Source organism: Bactrocera oleae, chromosome 4 (genome assembly GCF_042242935.1).
Source record: "Bactrocera oleae isolate idBacOlea1 chromosome 4, idBacOlea1, whole genome shotgun sequence".
Lineage (NCBI taxonomy): Eukaryota > Metazoa > Arthropoda > Insecta > Diptera > Tephritidae > Bactrocera > Bactrocera oleae.
In genome coordinates, this window is record NC_091538.1 from 69,356,856 (window position 1) to 69,379,544 (window position 22,689).

Sequence of the window (22,689 nt, forward strand, 5' to 3'; positions counted from 1 at the left end):
TCAGCAAGCTCACTATTCTACCACAATCCCTCTAAACTTGGAAAAGGTTGCTGAGTTTGTGTTGTATTTAAGAGGCAAATACAACGGTTTTAAAAAAGTCAGCTTGATTTCTTTCAAATCAATTATAGTTAGTATTAAATGTGTTGGCTAAAAATTCATTTATCATATTATATTAAGCTATAAAAAGAACTATTAGCTTCACTCTCTCTAATATTGGTGTAGTGTCTATTAATAACCCAAAATTTGTTAGTTCGCTGTATGTTGTTTGTGAAAGTAGGCACATTTGGGGCATTTCCGTAAAAAATTGAAAAAAATATTAATAATTTGTTTGGAATTAAGTAGCGAGCAATTTTGTAATATTCTGCGGTGAATGTGTATGTTTGTGTGATTGTGCAATGGGTATTTTAATATTTTTTTATTTAACACAAAACTTGTATGTAATTACACTTTTGTGAAATGTGAATTGCATTATTGCAATTATAAATTGAGCAGAAAATTAGTTTTCAATCATTTATTTTTATTATTGGGGTGCTTCATATATTTAATGGACTTTCGGTGATATTGTGAAACTAGTTGAAGCCTCTAATCAGTGCTTATAAAAAGAAAAATTCGGCTATAAGTGATAATAATAAGATAATCCGCTGCATAGACGATCAAAAAATTAGTCAAGCCGGAAGCTGACATCTCAAACACAAACCGAAAATGACCAAATTGTAACCCTTAGTCAAGCAATTGGCAAAATACATTTTATTAGTAGACGTAGTTACCCTTTTTATTTACCTTTTACAACATAAATAGTAAAAAAAAATAGCCCAAAATCACTCAAAATATCATTAAAAAATTAAGCAAATTTTTAACAGCTTAGATTTGGTCAGTGTTGGTCCCCTTCAGGCAAATTTTTTCTGAGATGTGTGTTCTTTTGCAACTCGATTATCAAAATCTTTCAAATTACCAATAAAAAATTAAGCATAGGTTTAACAGCTGAGATTTGACCTGTGTTGTTATATACCTTCAGGGAAATTTTATACAAGTTGAGTGTTCGTTTGCAACTCGATTACGAAAAACTGGCGCTTTGTAAAGTTCATTGGAAATTTCCCTTTCATTTACAGTGATCGCATGATTGTACGCTGATATCGAAAAGTCCACAACTTCACGTACGTATACATGGGCAATACATTATGTTATGGCCAATAATGAACTTTACACAGGTTTACATATTTACTTGAGGGCATGCGCTACATTAACGCCATATGCCACGCAAACATACACCCATATATGCATATGTATATACACCGGCATATATTTATGTGGCTTCCATATATTTTTGCTATATTATTCTATATTTGTATATGTATGAGTTCATAAAAGCGTATGTATGTATATATGCGCTTATAGGCTCCAGAGTACAGATAAGTAATTGTTATCTAAAAGCCACAACAATATGTACATAATTTAAGCGTCTAATTGATGGAAAACAGATGCAACAGTAAAGTCAATGTATCTGCATAATTATATATACAACTTTGAATCCCTGTTGGAAATTCTACATTTAGATATATTGTATAATTTTGAAATAAAAAATAAAATTGAGTTTAATTATTTTCATTAAATTTATTTATTTAATATATTAAACACTGATATTAAAAGCATAATGTAGTTATTGTTGTTGTATGCAAATTTTTAGGTAGCAAGTTTTAGTTATTCACTAACGTTTGATCGCAGAAAGTGACAGCGACACACGATCAAACTAGTGAAAGCGCCATGAAAATGAAAGCTCTGCTCTTTAGAATTGCTTCACACACACATTTCCCTAACAGTAATATATTTATGCTCATATACTCATGCATATGTTCGAGTATTTATTTATGAACTTAAACATATGTAGTTACATAGCCAGCTACTCAAACGAGACGCCCCATATTTTTAGAAGCGCACATACTAAAATAAAAATAATAAATATTGAACCAAAAAACATTACACTGACGAGAATGCATTTGTATGAAAATAAAGTATGGCATTTGTATGAGTGCTGATGTATTTTTGATCTGCTAGACAATGAAAAATATTATACGCGCATGCACCTATCTATTAGCTCAATATCTTAATTGGACTTCCTTCACGGCAAATGCACTATGTGATATGGGCATATGTATGGATGTGTGTACAAGTATATAGATGCATGCCTGACACTTATGAGCATGTAGCCGCTAATGTATTCTAATTTTTAATATATATTTGTATTTTTAGATTTATATGGCTGAGCCAATGTTGCACTGCACGTTTATGGATCAATGAATAAGGGGTCACCAAATATGGAGCATGCAAGTGAAAAGCTTCTCAGGTAGGTTTTTTTTTACATATATTTCCCTGTTTTGATTATTAGCAATGAAAAATAATAAATATTAAATATTTTTGCCAAATATTGTTTGCCATATTTTGACGTAAAAACAAAAGTTAGCCTTCAAATAAACTTGTCAAATACTGTTGTTCATTGCTTTGATATTATTCATCCAATTCACTTGCTGTGCGCTCCTTACGTTGCTAAAAACCTCAAAGCGAAAAAAAAATTTTCCTTAAAACCAAAACATTTTTATATAATTTCCCCTACCCTTACCAACACACCACACATACGTTGATTTGCGTGTCAAAATTCATACATTTATACACACACATATATATACATGCCGTTCATGCAAATGTAGTTCAAATGTAGATCAAGACCATTGTCAGTCATCTGGTGATTTTCGATATTTCATAAATTTGCGAAAATCTCCACAGCGCACAAATTTTCCGAGCAAGCGCTAACTCGCCGGCATTCAAACCATCCGAGTCAGCAAATAGTTTTGGTGTTTACAATATTTTTCATATTTGTTTTAGCTTTCGCTGCGACGTGAAATTTTGTGCTTAAAAAATTCGAAAAAGGTTTTCATTACATTTCACTCTTATCAATCAGCTGTGGCCATTGGAAATTTATGGCTGGCAACAAGCCAAACTGTGACTGTAGGAGTATTTGGCAAGTGTTCAAACGAAATAATAAACACGAAAATAATTATAAAAATAAAATACTTAGATTTATGATAAAGCTTGTTTACTGCAAATTCATTTTATCTTCAAATAGATTTGTGAAGAAAGAAAAGAAATTTCTTCAATACAATATCCAATGAATGAGTTCAATGCCAATTTAAGTACAGAGTATAGAGCTTAATCTTTTGTTTTTCCTACCTCAGAGCGTGTCTGTTTACTTTTCAAAATAATGATTTCGAAGTAAGTAAATATAAACCAACTAAATATAAAATTTGAGCACGTCTATTATTTATTACACCAACTGTCAATTCTTGTTATAAACCTAAGTCAAGACAGACTCCAGGATAATCTACAGTGAGAAAAACCAGTCTCTTGAACAAACAGCCTCAAACAGATAATTAGTGATTTCAGAACTGTAACATATCGGATATTTGCCTGGGACACTTTACTTACTAAGCCAAATTAAAAACTTTAAAGAGGGTATATTAAGAAGAATATGTCGAGAAAGCTATTTGAAATGCACCTGCTTCGGTATATAGCTTCGGTGAAGCCGAAGGTAACCTCTTTTCTTATTTAGATAAAAAAAAAGGTTTGAACTAAATAAATACTCGACGATTTTTGGTAAAAAATAATAGAAAAGAAAAATGGTCGACAAAATTCAGAACGAAACAATCTAATCGATTTAGTCATTTGAGTGCAAGATCACACTTTGTTCATCTAGATAGCCTGATTATAGAAGATGTTTGATTGATTATTATAATAAAAACATTATTTCTGAATAATGTAAGGTTCTGAACAAACGAAGGAACATATGATCAGCTAGATAGAATAACAAGCGATTATGCCATTTTGTTCAGAATTCAACTGGCAACAAGAAAGTTAATTTCCTCTCCAAATATTTTGACAACCGACAAAGCGAGCATAAGAGGGAGGGAGAGGGAGAGGGAGCAGTGTCGAATCATAACGTCCACTTCTAAGCCGCACACAAATATGAATTTTCCAATTCAATATAATGCAATATTTTCCATATTAAGATAAAGAAACTTCGGGATCCCGAAAACCCAAAAACTTGAACCCAATATTTCCTGGCGTAATAATTCAAATTAAAATTTTGCATTTTCTTGCACCAAATTGCGCGCCATAAAAATTGAATGCCAAATCAAGGAACATATATACATACAAATGTACGTATTTCGTGTGATATAAAAATGTTTCAATTTGGAAATAGAATAAATTACGCGTTGCAAAATGTAAATGCTGTCCTACATTTGCGCAGCAACCGTTTGAAATTTCGCAAAATAGCATGATTTTTTCATCAAGCGCACGGCAATTTACATTTACCCATACATACCTACATGCACATAAATAAATGCCACAAATTTGTTTTTAAGTGAAAAATTAGCATAAGCTTGAATATCAGAAAAAGTTCGTATGGACCCAGAAGTCCGCGCTTGTTTATCTCTTGGAAGAAGTATTATAAATTATGCTTACATATATACGTATGCATGTATGTATGTATGTAGAGGCTATTCAGCTCGTATGCGAGCTCTGGCAGTCTATCTATGCTTATACATGCCGACAGTCGCATACATATCTACATCGTTATTTTATCTGAGCAAGCTTTTAAGTAGCAGCATCTAACTATTATCTCATTTGTATATTCAAATGTCCATTTATTAGAAGAAATTAAATTCTAAATTAATGCTTAACGTTCGCGTCGCAATGAATTGAATGGAATTCCGAAATTAGTTTATGCTATAGTATACTACATTCATATAAATAAGGAAATTCTAAAATAATTATTCAAATTCCATTTTGTTTTTTTTTTACTCTTAATATTTTTATAATTTTGTATTTTTGTCTTTTGAATATTTGTTAAAATATTTTGGCTACCATTTGTGGCTGCTCAGACACATGTACACTTATACAATTGCACCCACACACAAACATCTATAGGAAACCGTTTATTGTCGGTTTGGTCATCGCTTATTACATTATTATTCTATATATGTACATTGCTGGCAATGTTGTTGTTGCTTTGATTACGCTCCAATATTCTCGTGCACGCTCGCACAATCACTTCGGTATGCATATTAAGCAGCAAGCGATCGAGTGACGACAGATCACACTCCAGCAAACCGGACAAGTGGCATACAAGTCTAGTTACAGGCGAATATCTACGCACATACAAACACACATGCATAAAAGCTTACGTACGAGCTGGTAATAGACCAAACAGTGAACCACTGATCGCCCAGCGACAAGGTAATCACCATTAAAATTAGCTCACACATACATAGAATTACAAATACAATTACAAACTTACATAGAGTAAGTCATATGCAGATTATATGTTATTGCTGTTACTGTTGTTGTTATAACTATTGGTTTTATTCTAGCTTCTGCAGCTGCTTTTCATTACATACTCTTTATATTTATTTATTTTTATAGTTTTGTTATTGTTTTCCATGAAAAGTTGTCATAATTGCAATCAGTCAAGCGCAACGCACCGTTTCCACCGCGTTGTCTGTCAGTGTGCTGTCTGTCAAGTACTCATTGCTATTTAAATAACTGCATATTCGGCTCGTCGTTTCGGCTGAGCACTTGGGCGCGGTGACAGTATGGGAGCAATTCTTGTTTTTTTTTTCTCAATGGCAAAACCTTATATTTTGAAGGTGTGCCGATTTTATGTCATTTATTTTAAGAAATCAATAGTTTGCAAATGATACAGTACGTGTGCGAAAAAATAGCAACAGTAGCAAAGTTTTATAAGTTTTCAATGTGTAGTTGGTACTTTTTCGATTCTCTACTACAAGATCGGAAAAAAGTGGGCTAAATTGGGGCATAATTTCTTAGTTTGGTACAACCTCCTTGGACACTAATCTAAAGTTTGAGTGAAAACTGATATTTGATCTGTGTTTGACAGCTTTTTGTTAACAGCAGTGTCTGTTGATTTTGATTGTGAAAATTACTGCAAATATTGTAAACGTGCTTTATAAGGTGCATGCCTAGTGAGAAATTAAAAAAAATTCTTATTCGATATTCAATATTAAAAATAACACAATTAAATCGATATCTGAAGTAGTTTTTGAGTTACAGGCTTCTAAAGTATTGCCGCTCAGTTCAATAGCTTATACATTTTATCTTTATATTTGTCTCAAAATCATATATTTCAAATTTGCATGAGTGATAACTCAGAGACAACTATCAAAATTTTTCTGAATGTTATACATGTACATATATAGTTCTCCATACTATGACTTACCAGTCAAAAACAACCAAAATTTTTGATAAAATTCAACTTTCCACTTTGTCAATTTTTAATTTTTTTTATTTCGACAGTAGGTCATTGTACGGATAGCATCTTCTAGGAGAGATTTTGTTTTAGGTTTCAGTTAAAAATTTTTATGCTCAAAAACTAACTTAAAATAATTTGACAAAATAGTATGTACAGCTTCGAACATAAGAATAGGAACCTTTTGAAAATGTATTAGTGAGCTAAGAAAAATTCTAAAAATGTGACCTATTCTGGAAAAATACCATGTGTGAATCAGAAAAATGTATTATATACAAATATATAGGTGATTCGAAAATAAAGGCTTATAAAATTTTGGGTCGCACAAGTATACAACCATTTTGAGCATTGCTGGAAAATAATTATTCTATCGAGCTAAATATTTGTAGGTGATGCGCACCAAGCTCCTTTTTAATTATCGATAATTCTATAACTAGAGAACGGTTTCAGTCCAATGCTGAATTAAAGATGATATTAAAACAATTTTTAGTAGAAGTTAGATGTTGAACTGTCCATAAACTAAAACCTATGTTATCAAATTCGTCTTGATGAAGAGTTACAAACTCAAAGCAGAATACTGCTTCTAATTATTTCAACGAGTTTCAAGACTATTGGTTATCTACAAAGAATAACGCGTGGCTTAGATATTGAAATTGAATTGTAGATCGGTTTATAAATATAATTCGTAAATCATTTTACCAAAATAGCTGCAAAATATACCTAATTAGTTTCTATTGGTTATTTGTGATATAGTGATTACTTGAAGAATCTATATTTAGAAAAAAGGTGACATTTTGCTTTTTAAGAAATAGAACAAAATTAAAAATTAAAATCATTTCCAAGAAAATTGTTGTAATAATAGGGTGTACCATAGAAGTTGGTCGTCATAATTAATCATCTTACCAACTCTATCTAAAGTGTGTCCATTTTTATGCCACACACTTTTTATAATCGACATGCTTACGAACAAATAACTAGACAAATGCGTATTGTACTATCATTTCTTCTAAAAGCCATTGTATACATATATTGGTGTGTATGTGGGTGTGTGAAATAGTCTTTTTAAGTCTGCGCGCGTTGCGCTTGTTATGGGTGATAATCCGTTTGATTAGCGCTTAGTGTACTATCTGTTTACTAGCGCTTTTGATTTTCTTGTTTTCTTTTTATTATTGTTGTTGTCAATGTTGCTATCACTATTACTGCATATGTTGTGATTATTGTTGTTGTAGGCGTGTAAATAATTGCACCATCGCTGGTCGTTTGAATTGCGTGAATAAATGCTGAAAGTTATTCGAACGCGTGCCCTGTAGGATGGCGCCGTTGGGCGGTGTGGATTTCACTTTTTGACTTTGCTTTTCTTTCAAACTAAGTAAATACCTGTTGCGCTTATCGTCGCTGTACTTGACACTTTGTTGTCGACTGAGCAAAAACAAAACAAAACACACACAAACAACACAGCGCAAGTTCATTTGAGCGCTCAAATAGAAATGCTAATCAATTCGCATACAAATACATATACACATGCAGACACACATATGCACACACAGGGAATAATAGCAGCAAACGTATACACAAACACACACGCGCGCATTCATTCACAAACCTAAAAAACAAAAAAAAATTATTCACACAATTCTTTAACCGTTTTAGTATTTTCTCACTTATCTCACTAATTAATATGTGTTTTTTTTCTTGTAATCATTCTAATCCTATCTGTGTCTAATTATTGCTAAATAACAATGAAACAACACAAAAAAGAGGCAAAATGTAATAATAAAGCTTAAAATATAATTAATCACTTACGTCGAGAATTTTTGCAGGTTATAGTACAACCGTGTTGTTGTTGCTGCCGACAGCTGACTTTTTACTACAAATTTTTTTTGCTTAGTTTTTGCTTTTGTTTATTTATTTATAATATAACTTTATTTTGTTTTTGCAAATTTCGTATTACAACACACACGTACGAATGTAAACGAGATGCGTTCATCGGCAGAGACAGCGACAGCGACACACAACAAAACATGAACAGAGACCCTCTCGTAATCAACGCGACTTGACTTGACGAAACTTATAATATAACTGAAAAAGCATTTGCTGCGGTCGCTGAAGTTCAGAGGGGCTCGAAACAGCCAAACATCCAAGCAAGCAACCAACCAAACAGCCGACGAACGAGCCAACCCAACAGCCACTCAGTCAGCGTCAGCCGTTTGGCTAGCAAGCAGGCGAGCAGGCAGTGTCGCTCGCTTAGTCAGAAAACAGCGTTACCACCACCATCACTCAATATACCGCTGTAGTTTGTAGTCGTCGGTGGCGTCGGCAGATGAGACGAACGGCGGCGGTATCATATCAGCATTCACGAACTTAGGTGCGCTGCTGGGCTCAGCGTATCTGCAGAACCACCACCGACCACCATACAGCTCGTTGACTGATCGAAGTGTGGATTTGAACTTAGAATCAACAGGCCATACAGTGGGTGGAATAGTGTAATTTCATATAAGAACGGATTTATTATAATTTTGGTATGGAGCTTCATGCACTTTAAGGGGTTCTCATATCTGTAGAACAATGACAAATAAACTAAATTGCGCTCCTCGACACCTTCTGAAATATTAGTTGCGAACTATTTCGAGGTATCGAAAGTAAGCGCTCAATTAATCGTTCCGGGCAAGCATAAAATCAAAGGGTTATGCTTACAAGAAATGTGTCTGGAGAGCTAATAAAGCTCTCATATGGTACTGTAACATATTCAAAATCTTTGAAGACACTTTTAGCTTCGGCTATATAATATAGGGCAGCACCACTTCAGCTAAGCTGAAAATCATGTTTAGCAGTCACTGATCAAGTAAATCGTTATATTATTGATCTGATAATCACCCGATATTTGCTCAATTCAACACCACTGTAGGAACTGTCCATGTATTTTCTTGCTTCCAACAATAAAAATAATAACAAACATTAACTCACAACTGATCGGAACGAGAACACTTTTGCGCTGATTCACTAACCGGCTGGTCGGTTGTATATGAATGAGTATATTTGTCTGGTCGGATAGATAGATGGATGAACGGTTGGTTGCTTGTTGACTGGGAGGCTGGCGAATTTAGGGTTTCGACTAAGCACTGACAACAACAATAAAATGTTCGCACTGACTACTCAGCGGCGCTGTCTGACAATAATTTACGTGGTTGTTGTTTTTGCGGGTATGCAGGGTAAAAAATCGTTTGTGTCGAAAGCAGAGGGCAAAATAAAATTATTTCTTTGCACAAATGAAGAATGTGTATTTATGTAATAATAACAAGCTTTAGCTCGAGAGCTACATATGGCTGCTTACTCTAGAGAGCGGCTTCAGCTTTGATCTTAATTTTTTAAATGAAACAAATGACGTTACAGCGAAGTATAGATCAGTGGTGAAATGTTGGCAGGTAAAACAACAAGTGTGAGGGTTAAATGATATTTAGAAAAGCCTATAAAATTAATGAATAGATGATTGGTAATTATAGTCATTATAAACTGACAATGAATAGTATTTAAATACAAGCTTAGCTTGAGCTGTACTTTAAACATAAATTAAACAAGAAAAAACGTTAAACTCGGTTGCACCAAAGCTATAATACCCTTCACAAATAAAAAAGTTTTCTATACACAAAGTTGATTTTGATTGTTCAATTTGTAAGGCAGCTTTATCCTATAGTGAACCGATATCGGCGGTTCCGACAAATGAGTAGCTTCTTGGAGAGAAAAGGATTTGAGCAAATGTGAGATTTAGATCGATGCAGGGGAACTATTTATACGCGTTTATACCGACGGCCGGGAAGACAAGCAGCTCTAACTTAGGGACAAATTAATGAAACTTTTAAATTTTCCAATAGATTTTACATATGTCTTCATACATAAAATATAATACAAAATAAAATTACTTTATTTATTAAGTACGAAAAAGTTAAGGCATACTTATGTCAATTTTGAGCTTTTTGTTCGAACTGTATTGTTTTCATATTATTTTGTGTTGTTTATGTTCTGAACACCTCCTTTTATATAGTTCACTTTACCCTAAAAGTAACCGTAAAAAATTGCATTATTCTTTGTGCAGCGTTCAACTGTTTTATCGATTTGGCGAACGTGTAGGAGTACGAGCGCTGGAAGACCACAATTATTTGCCATATTATTCTTCTCATTTCAGGCATAATCGTTTTTTACAAGAAGTGTCTTAATGTTTTAGCGTTCCAATAAATTTAAAATAGAATAGTGTTCCTAAAAAGGAAAATAAAAAAGTCAAACAAAAAAAGTTTCATCTTTGGATAACATAACAATAATAAAAAAAAGTATTCAGCGACCTTCACCTCTAAATGAAAATGGGGCGAAGGGGTAAGGGAAAGGCGAAAGGCAAACCTCTTACATCTGTCAACGAAAAAGAACTTACCGAAAGGTCGAGGCAACTTGTACAAAGCCATGTTACACAATTCCTTATCAGACACCAGTTGCTGGAACTACATGCGGAAAAACCGTCTACAAGTCGTGCTAATCGAAAACCTAATTGTAAGTGAGCATATAAATTCAATTTAAAATAAAAGTTTACTTTTATTAATGTAAAAATTTGCGAGCTTGCGCTTTGTAAAGCAATATTAAATACCCTCACACTACTATCAATCTACTCTCGATGGATTCACCCAACTGTTTTTGGTTTAAGTTGGTTCGACGTTTTATTCACAACTCAAAGATGCATTCGCAGATGCCTTTTATAGCAACAACATATTGAAAATCCCGAAGTTACAGAGCATTTACAAGGCGGAGGATTTAGAAGCAACCGCAGAACCCATACCAAAAAATGGCAACAACAGCAAAACTGATATTGAGGATATGCTAATAATTTTGAAAGTTTGCCAGTTACGTGGAATAATTGTAAAAATAGAAGAAGAACAAAAAATTGGATTAGCTGGGTATGTTATAAGCCCACACGCACGCGCTAAGCTTTCAAAATTAGATTATGTACAGGAAGGCATTCGAAGAGGTAAATAAAATAATTAGTATACACGTATATGTAGTCAAATACAATATTCCTTGATATAATAGGTTTTTTTCGCGTGTGTATAAACATTCTATTCGATCTCAATTTAAATTTGGATAGCAACAGTCTTCTTGTATTTAATTTATGCCAGTTGATTGTTCATTGCAAGCACTCTCCTATTTTTGGGCGAATCGAAAACAGCTACACATCGATACTTATATTTATTATACCCTGAACAGGGTATATTAAGTTTGCCACGAAGTTTGTAACACCCAGAATTAAACGTCGGAGTCCCTATAAAATATATACATAAATGGTCAGCATGATGGGCTGAGTTGATTTAGCCATGTCCGTCTGTTTGTATATATACAAACTTGTCTCTCAGTTTTTAAGCTATCGACTGGAAATTTTGCACCTATCCTTTCCTCACTAAAAAGCCGCTCATTTGTCTTTTATGGGAAACTTTTTTATTTGACGAGTTTTCTTAACGAAATCAGGCACGGATTATTAAAGGCAACTATCTATTCTCCGCAGAAATTGTTGATTATATCATATAGCTGCCATACAAATTAAACGATCGAAATCAAGTTCTTGTAAGGAACCGTTGTATTTTTGATGGGTATTATACCGTTTTTTCTTCTTTACTTTGAATTTTGCACCGGTTGTATTTTTTTATACCGGTTTTTGGATTTACTTACGTAATTTATATTTAATATCTTTTAACAGACATCCGTACAATGAGGGAGCAACTCAGGAGTATTCGCAAAACAGACATAGAACAGCTTAATAGCAGCGAAAAGAATTCTGACTGTTTCGCAATTGTAGATGAACATGGTGAAAACATATCTGATGGTAAAATTTAAAATTAACTTAAAGAACTTGGTGAACAAATAATATGCTCATTGTAAAATATTACTAGATATTTGTTAGACCTAGAACCTAAACTCTCGTGCAGTGATATGAACCTTTGTTACGTCACAAAAAATGTTAGACGTGTTCGTAGCTTTCATTTTCTCGATCTTTATGCATTCTAACAGCCAATTATGTCTTTACTGAAAGCTCTTACTCTCACTGTTTTGCTAAAACTTTATATCTATGTGCGTGGGTGTGTGTTATGTATATGTTGGCGTGTAGGAAGTTACCTTTTTGTATTAATCCGCCAAATTGGAGGCAACAATTTAATAAAATAATTTTATAATAATTTTAGAAGGAAGAATAGTACAGGTCAAGGATCTTAGCAAAACGCACGAACAAATTAAAAAAGAGTTCAGGTCAGCTTTTTATGCGAACATGGCTGCCCATCTGGAGGGTATTTACTCATGGCAAAACATGGGTGCGAAAATGGTAAAATGTTCTTCGGAACATCATGTGACTGAGGACCATTCCGAAGTACTGGCACGAGCTATAAAAGTCATAGAGTCGCGTATATTGGACTATGACAGCGGCAAAACGGTCTATTTGGAAGATGAAGAGCAAAATTATTACAAAGAATTGGATGGTCTTTATCCGGGTGAAGAATTCCGACTGTTTACATTTTACATTTCAATATTTCATTTATTTAACTATTTTTAGCAGATATCCCAATTAGAGGCGATTACATAGCAGATATGGAAGAAAACTTTTTCTTAAATCCTCCAACTTCTTTAGGAGAACCCTCTATCATCATAAATACGGACGGTGAAGAGATGTGCAAACAAGAATTTAAGAAATTCTTTACAAATGAGTGTCATCATAGACCCTGCTGAGTAGCAATTTGTTGTTGTCGTACGCTTTGAGAAATCAACATTCGGTCGATAAAAGACCGGTTTAAAATAATATAATAATTGAATAAAGAAAATGATATATGTCAAAAATGTGAAAATTAAATTTAAATGTCCACTGCTTAAAAAAGTCTAAAAAAAAATATACGAAATCACTAATTATTGAATAAGTGAAAAGTTTATATGTAATTTTAAAGGTACTTACGCGAACTAGTGCTCGGTTTTAAGGATGCCAATTTGAAAATTTGCACACATTCTTTTCTTTCCGGAAATGTCAATAACATATTACTATATCATAGAGCTGCCATACAAACTAACCGATCAAACTTAAGTTCTTGAATATTTTTTTTATGAAGTGTATTATAGCTTTGTTGCAACCGAAGTTAATGTTTTTCTCGTTTTTATTTAAGCTCTAGGAGATATAACCAGTGTTAATCGAGAACACTGGTATATAGCGCAATCTGTTTTGTCTGTAAGTAACAGAGAAAGCATCCAAGAAACATAAATACTATTATCTATCTGTTACATATTTCTATCCTATTACGCATTTTTTAGAGTGGACCTAGCATGAACTATACATTTAATATACACTTTATGAAATCATCATATGGAGCAGTTGTCAGTGTAGATTGTCAACATATTTCTGTTCTGACATTTATGAGCTCATCTGTCAATGAAGGCACGTCACTGAAATTATAATTTACAGTTTGCCAGATGGACAAATGATCGAATATATATACTCACATGACTGCTAAAGTTTATAGATATATCTGTATATATGGACATTCTTACTTATGTTCGGTATGTGTTTAGAATGGGAATAAATAGAAAGCATACAACAACAACAAAAATATACTCCCATTCAGCGAAGCTTAACAATAAACCCATTCTGCTGCGTTTAGCTTCTGCTAATAATTACAAAGCGCTTTATTAATAAAATACTACATATGTTGCTATGTATATATGTATACATGTACAACTAATATTGAACTATCATAGCAGTTGAAGAATGTTGGCAATTCTAAAGAATTTTGTAAAAGCATTTAATATGGAGTTACTGAAAGCAGGAAAATAAGAGAGAATGTGAGACAGAAACCGATATATACATACCTACATACCTATAAGTCCATATATAACACATATGTATCTTCATACAAAAATTGCATTCACAGAAATCTTTCTGTTGTAAGAACTATGCCAAAGATGAAACGCCTCATTGTGGTGCCGCAGTAAACATTACGTTTTGTTATATCAATGATTCTCGCCAAAAAAAATTCTCAAAGAGATAGATTTTCAAAAAAGCTTGTGTCATGAATGGAATTATAAGCATCAAGTAATTATTTTTTTTCTTTGGATTCGAGGCTCTGAAGCTGAAATCGGCTACCTCACACCAGCAGTGTTGCCAGTACGCGTCAAGACAGTTTTTTTCTATATCAACAATTAATGAATGAAATGAAAATAATAAAAAAATTGGGAAAATATCGTATGTAGTTTTTTGCAATTCATCGTCAAAATATGCTCGAAATTTGATCGCGAAGGTAGACGACCCCCTTAATAAAGATAAGATTCTACTAATATAGCTACATATATGCGATTCTATGCCGCATTAAATTTATTTCATAACTCTTTTTTTATTTTCTTATAGTAGTTTGAAATTCAAAATTTTTTACATAATCCTTAAAAATTGTATTCCTTAAAAAAATAAAATATCACCATAGTAATATTCATTTAAGATAACCTTAAGTTTTAAATATATTAAAATTGGGAAAAATCAGAGTTGCCATCTATTTCAGAAGTTTAAATTTTATAGATAAACAAATTTTCAAGAGGAATATTCGGAAAACGTCTCTGATATCAAGAGCAGTCTGAACATAGCTTGCCATTTGCACTTTCAAGAAATCTTAACAAAATAAAAAAATTTCTTTCTATATATAAATATAATTTAGTATAATTAAATTTAGCTAACTTACCACTGTTGCTGCGTACTACTGCTGTGTTTGTTGCTTTTGTTTTCTTAGTTGTCAATTTTTCATTTAAATTTCCGCACTTGCAGCAACGCTCAGCTGGCTGATTGCTACGAGGGGCGTGAGTATAATTACAAAAAAAAACATTAAATGAAAACAAACTGAAGTATAATTAATAGTATGATTTTACAATTTTAAAATTTTGAATTAAAAAAATTAAAAAGAAATAATAATTATTTAAATATTGATATTTTAACAAATTAAATTTATGCTAGATATTTTGTGAAACTAAAACTATGCCGTATTATGAAATATAATTTTTTTAAATCTAAACTGAAAATATGTTCCACAAAAATACCCCTAAACTTCACTCTTTAAGCCCAACTTTACCAACTGAGCGCCAAAATTAGCGAACTGCGCGCGGGTGTTGCACGTATGAGCTGCACCAATTGTTTATCGTCGAGCTGCGTTTTTTCATTCTGCAAGCGTTTATGATACATCTATATTAGTATTATTTTTTATTTTTATTACTTTGCGAATTTCACCTTAAGATTCTCCGTTTTAGCCAACTTTGAGGTGCGAAATTTTAGCATTACAATTTATTACAGTTACTGTCTAACCAAACAAGTTGTGTTTCAAAAAAGAACTGATCACATTCACTCCACTCTTTCTATTTTCAATTTTGATGGGCGTAAACTCAATTTGAAATGATCGCAAGTTCTCTTTACAACCGTCTAAACAAAATCACACATCGGGTGTCAATCACTCACTCACAAATTTAGCCGAATGTGATAAGATTGAAAAATTATCAGCAAAAACCAATTAAAACTATACCAGTGGCGGATCAAGGGGGTCTGTATTGTGGGCCTTCAAGTCCTTTAAATTTATTTTTTTTACGTTTAATTTTCTTACTATTCATTGACCATTTATAAGGCATGAAAATTTGGAAAATCCTAGCGTCGATCTTCAAGCGTTGATGGTTAAAGCGCTCTGAGTATTCCCGATCATAATTGTTTCGATAGAACGAAATCGGTCGAAGAACAATAGTAATTTTTCTAAAGCTTCACTTTTGAAAAAAAATTATATAGAGCGATCGATCCGTTAAGTCGAATATCATTTGTTCATATATATACTTTTCTTGTTCGATCGAAGAACTAAAACTTTAATTCGGAAATAGAAAATTATAGAGCCATCGATGAAATACACTCCATTAGGTCAAATATCTTTTGTTCTTTTATATATTTTTCTATTATTAATTTATAATTATTTCTTTAGGTACTATTTTACTTAAAGCTTAGTTATTGTATATAAAACTGACTATAAATATACGAATCTACTATCTTAGAGCTAAGAACACTAAATTTTTTCAAGTCTTCAATTTGTTTGTATTGGCATGTTTACTTATTCCGCAGGCCCTACGTCACGCATATGCCACTTTCGGTAAACACTTGGCCGCAAGTCTCATCCACACGATCCCAAATCAACGAACCGAATCGACGTGCCGTGTAGTCGACCATCAGTGGAGCCTTGCAATTGATACACTGATCGCGGTAATGGAATAGTAGACCCACACTTAGGGGCACAGTCGTCTCCGTATAACCCGGTACACTGCGCCATACAAAATGATTACCCATTTCGATAATGGACTGTGTATTCACAATGCATTTGCTGCGCTGATGTGTGGGCATAACCTCCAAAGTACGACGCACCTTCATTTGTGTGTAAAGGAAACGATTATGCGTGTGAGCCGGCAGACTGAAGCTGTCGTTACTGTCGAGCTTAAAGAAGAAAACATTACGAAAGACATACGCCGAGGTACGTCCTTCATCGCATTGCCGCAGAAAAAACGCCAGCGAATTGTGTTTCAATGGTATAAGTATCTCGTCCAGATCAACAGTGGCTGCATATCGATAGTTGTCCACAACCATAGCGCGATATACACAATCGTTGATTTGTGCCATAATTCCCGCGTAATGCACCTGAGATAGCAGTTCAGCGGGCACATTCCATTGCAGCACATCGATGATGCCTTCACTTTGATAATACCGTAATAGACGCATCACTTCGTCGCTAGCGGAGAGATGATAGAAGTAGAAGTGTCGAGTGCCGAGTATGCGATACATTTCGACGAATTCAGCGACGCGCAACACGTCCGAATAGTTTTGTTGCAGCGGCCCGACGCACACCGAGACCAGCGGACGTGACCTGGCGAACAATTGGTCTATATCGCGCGGGTAGCTAAAAGTATAGAAATATTATATATTATATATATGGAACAGCGTAAACAAGTACTTCACCCACTTGATCGGTACAAATGTCGGACTCAGTTGGCTTAGCCTGTTGGAGGGATAAGAAATCGCAACCGATTGTGGCAGATGAATTGTAGTGCTGTTACGATTTACATAGAGTGGGCACATAATGGAGTAAGCCGCGTACTTGTAGTCATGATGTTCGTTCAACGGTTGCACTTTTCCAATTGGGACGCTTTTATCAACAAAGTCCTCGAATCTGTGTGAACATAGAATCATTTTTTTTTCGATTAGGTCTAATACTTTAATATGTTAGTAATGGTAATTAGTAAATACCTGATGGTGCAGGTTATGGCCTCTTTAAATTCTCGTGGTAAAATGGCGATAATACGCAAAGTGCCTATTGGCACCTTCGTCTTGTGGTCGTTTATTGTTTCTGAAATATTTATTTGGTTAGTTACTTGAATATGAATATTGCATAATGTAATGTAGTGCCTATATATTATTAAGTGTTTAGATGGTTTTGGATTTATTAGAATCGCCATAAAGAGTGGAGACAAATAATATATTCATTCTAATGCATTTTTTTAATATTGAAAGATATTTAAGAGACCCGAACAAATTTCTAATATTTCCAAGGAAATCAAATAGTTTGAAGGGCTCAGTGGTACGTACAATTAAACTGTAATATATATTTTGTATTTATATGAACGGAAGCTCTCCCACACATTTTTTTCTTGAGCCGGCATAAACCTCAATGACGGCTGCGGGTTACGTCGAAAGCAATATGGCCAAAATCTAAATTTATTTGTATTCCACGCCCTTTACATCAAAGCTGTAATGACCGTTCAACAAGACACAGCCCGAGCCGACAGAAAATTATCGGTTGTGAATCCGATAGTATATACTTTCATAAAAAACTTCTAGCTCAAGACTCAATACAGATTCTCTTCGTATAGAATTTAAGGGAAACCCTTTCCTACTTAACCAATATCTTTGATATCAAAGCTTTTATGTTTACAGCTTACACTTACAGAGCCAGGATCTGATTTTTTCATTAAAATTGAATCTTTCTATCTTTTTACGTAAACATGAAAGGCTAAATAGTAGTTCGGAAAACTTGAAGTCATCAATTTAGAGTAAGTTTAGAATGGTTTTGCAAATAAATGTGAAAAATATCAAAAAATATGGACAAAATTCTGTGAAAAAGGTATTCTGAAATTCTTTTACCGAAACAAATTTGAAAATGGAGTTACCACATATCGAAACAAGTTATTTAAATATTAAATTATTGTATTAAGCACTTTTCTTTGACTGATTAAGTATGTACAACATTTAGATAAGAGCAACGGTTACCAACTTTGCTGGTGCTACACACACTCACCGATCACATCCAATCGATCATCGAAGTATGCTGAATAAATCAAATGTTTTTCCTTGCTGCCTATTTGCCGCCAAGAATTGTTGTATCCCCATGATGGTTTTATATAAATGTAGGATTTTTGTAGAGAGCTTAGATCTTCGCGCAATTTTGAGTCCTGAGAGTATAAGAAACGTATTAAGCCATAAAATACACATAATAACACTAATTAAAACCACAAAAGCAATGTGAAGACAATATTTAATATTTTTGTAATTATTTTCTGACTTTTTTCTTATTAATTACAAAAGCATTGCTTATTAAACGCTATTAGTTGTATTTAATTCATATTGAATTGCGTGCAAGTTTTAGCTGTATTTTTCTTCTCCTACTTTTGTCATATACACATGCATTAGTATGTATATATGTATGTGTATAGCTGTCCTTTATATATTGCTTACAAGTGTTGTGCGCACTGACACGTAGGCGAGTATAATGATGGCTAATGCCACTGCGGCCGACAGCAGAAAGTACGCATACTGCGCTTGATTGCCATTGCTCGATAGCATTTCTTCACTGATTAAATTCTTTTTTCAGCGCAGATTAATAATTAAATAATAATAATTAATTTAATAAAAATTCCTTAAAAAATTTATATTACTTTTTAACACTTCACTAGACCGATTTCTTAATACGCCTTTGATTTTTATTGCACAAGCGCCTGTGCATATGCTACGTATCGCGCGCGCCGTTGTTGCTTAACTGGTCGAACGCACGCTTGTTAAGCTTTCTTTTTTCTACTGTCTACTTGTCATTTGCGGTTCTTAAGCAACTTTGGTCATTCCAACAAAAGCAAAGCTGACATTTTTCTCACGGACATTACTATTTAATTATCGTTGGCTTTCTTGGGCAGACGCGTTTGTGTTTGTTGTGTGTTTAGGCTTGCTGTTTTTTGTTTTTATTGTGATTACTCGTGCTGCTGCCTCAGGCAATGTTTTTTAATAATTCATGTGTGTGTGTTTTTTTTTTGCTATATTTGCGACAACGTTATTGATTATTATTGCCGTAATAACCAATTGAATAATATCGGTTTATTTAGTAGGGTTGTTCTTTTTACTACGGTTACAAACATGTTAATTCGATATCATTTAATATTCCGAATTGTTTTAAATTGTTTACTTTTGGAGCATAAAAATTTTCGAAGATGAATATACAGCATTATTTCTCTAAGGGATCGGAAAATTTCACTCGATTTAAAGGCGCCACATTGGCAACCCTTCCAAAACTATTTTTAACATATTTCATTCTTTAAAAACTAAGTATTTCACAGTTAATTTTGGGTTCACTCAAGAGAGAATACTGGAATAGAATCGTCTATCTTCTAAGATTCTAAGTTACTTTTACCACATTTCAGGAGATAGACGTGCTTATAATGACACTATATTTCAATATATAAAAATGATTTGACCATAAAAGTTTCCAAAGATCTTGGAAAATTAGTTGAGAAGTCAAAATCAAATTTGGAAATTGTTTAGGAAAAACTAGAGCTTTTAAAAACTAACGAAAGTCAGACTAAAATGGTTTATAAAGTCCATATCGCCAATATGTATAGTGCAGGTGTGTTTTTATGTGGCACATTAAGTGAGGGTTATGACGCTATCGATAACTTGCCTCATGTGAGTCATTCACCAACCTCGTTTAATGACGATAACATACTAAAAGTTAAAAACAATAGTGCTTGATAACCGTCCGAACAACTTGGGTTAGTGTTTTGGGTATGAAGCGTGTCAATCTAGACTCGTACCAAAAGACGTGATTGCATCGTCCGATTCGAGCATGATTGTGTCTGACCTTTTGGCCAAACACGAAATAAGAGTCATCGCTTAGACAGCGCATTCGCCAGATTTGGCTCCCTGTAACTTTTTTTGGTTCTCGAAACTGAAATATCTGCTTCGTGAGTCTATTGACCCAATATATAAAAATCGCCAGACAAAATTTTGCCATCGTAAATAAACAGCAGCTAAACACACACTAATTAACATACGGAGATAAAAAAGGTTTTACCATTCCAACCAAAAATTCTTTATTGATTCGGTTAACGCGCACAGTTTAAATAGACTATTACGAGTCAAATTTGATCTTGAGTGTATTTCACCTAATTTCCTCTCTTAAAAACCAGAGCGAAACATAACACACAATTTTTATCACGAATTCGCGTACAATATATATACATGCGTATCATTCATAAATTTAACACACCCTAATATATCGATTACTTTTATTGTTATCTATTCACACTTGTGAAACAAAATGAATGAACACTTTTGAAAAAACACTTGTTGATATCATTGCACTAGGTATTTGAAAATAGTTGCTATTTATCACTCAAAGTTGTTCAGCGCGCAGCATTTGTAACCCATTCCGACTGGACGCGCAAAAGCGAGCAAAATACTAAACCGAAAAGCGGCGCAACTCTTCTGAGGACTTTCATTTCCACGCCTTATGCACGAAAGTGGTATCGCGAGCGCGTTCGACTTGTAAATGTAGCACATGCTTTATATTAATTCGAATTTTGATGAGATGTTTCGCGCTATTTTTAGTCTAACAAATGTGTCGGAGAAATGAAAAATAAAACATGGACAACAGTAAAGCACAAAGCACAAAATTAATTGAAATATATAGCAAAATAAAAGCCAAACAATATGTCTCCTTTAGCCAGCCTGAGCGCTGAGGTTTTGGCATTTTGTATATTAATGACGCGTGGATTATTTGCTTTGTAAATACTTCTGCTACACATCCACATATAAAAATAGGCGAAAATTCACTTTACTGCACGTTTTCATTTTCGTTTCTGAATTTTCTCAAAGCGCATTCACTTTTCCATAAAATGCGCGCGCGCTAAGCAGCGCGGTATAGCCGCCGCGTGGGTGTCTCGCGTCATTTCTACAAAAATTCCATAGTGGCGCGCCCACTTGCGTCAGACGCCTACAATGCATACTTCCAAACAAATATAGAATCGTTGAAATGAAAATACGCGCACACAAACTTTCTTGCATCAGTGGATTGAAATATATTGTAGAAGTTGTTTTCTAAATTCATTTTAGTTAGTTGCCACACTTACAAAAGGAAACACGTAGAGCTTACAGTATAAATAATAAAATACAACAAATATGCCGATAACACAGAGTGTTGAACGTTGATATGGACGCGCCAACATCGCACTGCTGTTCCCAACTTGTAAATGACGCGCATGCAAACGTAAGCACTCGACGTAACCTATTCACGATAAACGATACCGGTTTTTTATGCTCCTTATCAGCACGCGGTGACCACGCTGATAAAGCATTTTTGACACTCCAAACGGTATTTGGCGAACAAATAAATGCGTCATTTTATGTGTTGAGAAATTTTAACAGAAAACATGACCGTTAACGGAAATGTATTGTTGTAACAGTTAAGATTCCCTACTTGGGCTTGCGCTTATCATCGGCTATTGCATTTATACCATTGTTTGTACGATTTGCCATCATGATAGAAAGTAAATGCCATGTAAGATAAAATAAGACCGAATGATTGATTGGCTTACAAATATACAAACAGTAGTTCTTTACGCCACAGAGACAGTTAAATTTTGTATGTATTTGAATGCCTTTAGAAAACTTGTTACGCAAGTGCCGTTTCAGACAGGGATGCAAAAGAGTCTGATGTTTTTCAAATTTTCTTTTGGTGTCGCTCTGGGCATTCACACGGTCAAAAAGAGTCCAGCAACTCGAGTCTAGTTTTTCTGCATTCCTTTTCACAAAATGTTCGTAAATATTTGTGCGGTTCGACTGCGCAACACCGCGCAACACTGCGTGCTGCGTATTTCATTTGTATGTTGAGATGATGGTCACACATTTTGCTTGCAATGAATTACCATGAATATGGTAGAACAATATGCATAATACAAGTACCTACCCGCTAAATAGTTTCAAAAAATACTAAAGACGGGAATTCCCTAATCCACAAGAATGTATTGAATATCCGCTACTA

The 22,689-nt window shown here is 33.9% G+C and overlaps 3 protein-coding genes across 14 annotated transcripts in view; 1 reads left to right on the forward strand and 2 right to left on the reverse strand.

Moving 5' to 3' along the window:
• The window catches only part of CAP (Cbl-associated protein), an 86,035-nt gene extending 70,379 nt beyond the window's left edge, over positions 1–15,656 (reverse strand). For 2 of the 6 annotated variants that reach the window (XM_070108236.1, XM_070108235.1), the window contains exon 1: positions 8,123–8,471. Coding sequence is in view for 1 of the 6 variants with exons in the window: in XM_070108232.1 (XP_069964333.1) it covers positions 15,055–15,158; positions 15,439–15,527; positions 15,594–15,641 (241 nt within the window). In the remaining 5 variants the exon portion in view is untranslated. Of the gene's footprint in view, positions 1–8,122; positions 8,494–15,054; positions 15,159–15,438; positions 15,528–15,593 lie in introns of those variants that run through there. The other 4 variants (XM_070108232.1, XM_070108231.1, XM_070108233.1 and 1 more) reach the window with 4 other exon arrangements.
• LOC106615352 (uncharacterized) lies at positions 10,421–13,261 on the forward strand. Of its 4 annotated transcripts, none has more exons than XM_014231537.3 (5): positions 10,421–10,855; positions 11,049–11,327; positions 12,051–12,176; positions 12,532–12,834; positions 12,897–13,261. In XM_014231537.3, the coding sequence occupies exons 1-5, from the start codon at positions 10,666–10,668 to the stop codon at positions 13,067–13,069; spliced, it is 1,071 nt and encodes a 356-aa protein (XP_014087012.2). In that variant the 5' UTR covers positions 10,421–10,665; the 3' UTR covers positions 13,070–13,261. The 4 variants fall into 4 exon arrangements, with proteins under 4 accessions (XP_014087012.2, XP_069964346.1, XP_069964345.1 ...); XM_070108244.1 differs by having other exon boundaries at positions 10,432–10,855; positions 11,007–11,327; XM_014231536.3 differs by having other exon boundaries at positions 10,445–10,855; positions 11,007–11,327; positions 12,900–13,261.
• Positions 15,657–16,268: 612 nt separating the features above from the next.
• Positions 16,269–21,924, reverse strand: LOC106615332 (uncharacterized). 4 transcript variants are annotated; one of them, XM_036370204.2, is made up of 6 exons: positions 20,722–21,717; positions 19,119–19,773; positions 18,682–18,835; positions 17,634–17,733; positions 17,350–17,556; positions 16,269–17,286 (listed from the first exon to the last, which is right to left on the reverse strand). In XM_036370204.2, the coding sequence occupies exons 2-6, from the start codon at positions 19,224–19,226 to the stop codon at positions 16,464–16,466; spliced, it is 1,392 nt and encodes a 463-aa protein (XP_036226097.2). In that variant the 5' UTR covers positions 19,227–19,773; positions 20,722–21,717; the 3' UTR covers positions 16,269–16,463. The 4 variants fall into 4 exon arrangements, with proteins under 4 accessions (XP_036226097.2, XP_069964347.1, XP_036226099.2 ...); XM_070108246.1 differs by lacking the exons at positions 19,119–19,773; positions 20,722–21,717 and adding an exon at positions 21,802–21,924; XM_036370206.2 differs by lacking the exons at positions 19,119–19,773; positions 20,722–21,717 and adding an exon at positions 21,779–21,921.
• Between the last annotated feature and the right edge of the window lie 765 nt (positions 21,925–22,689).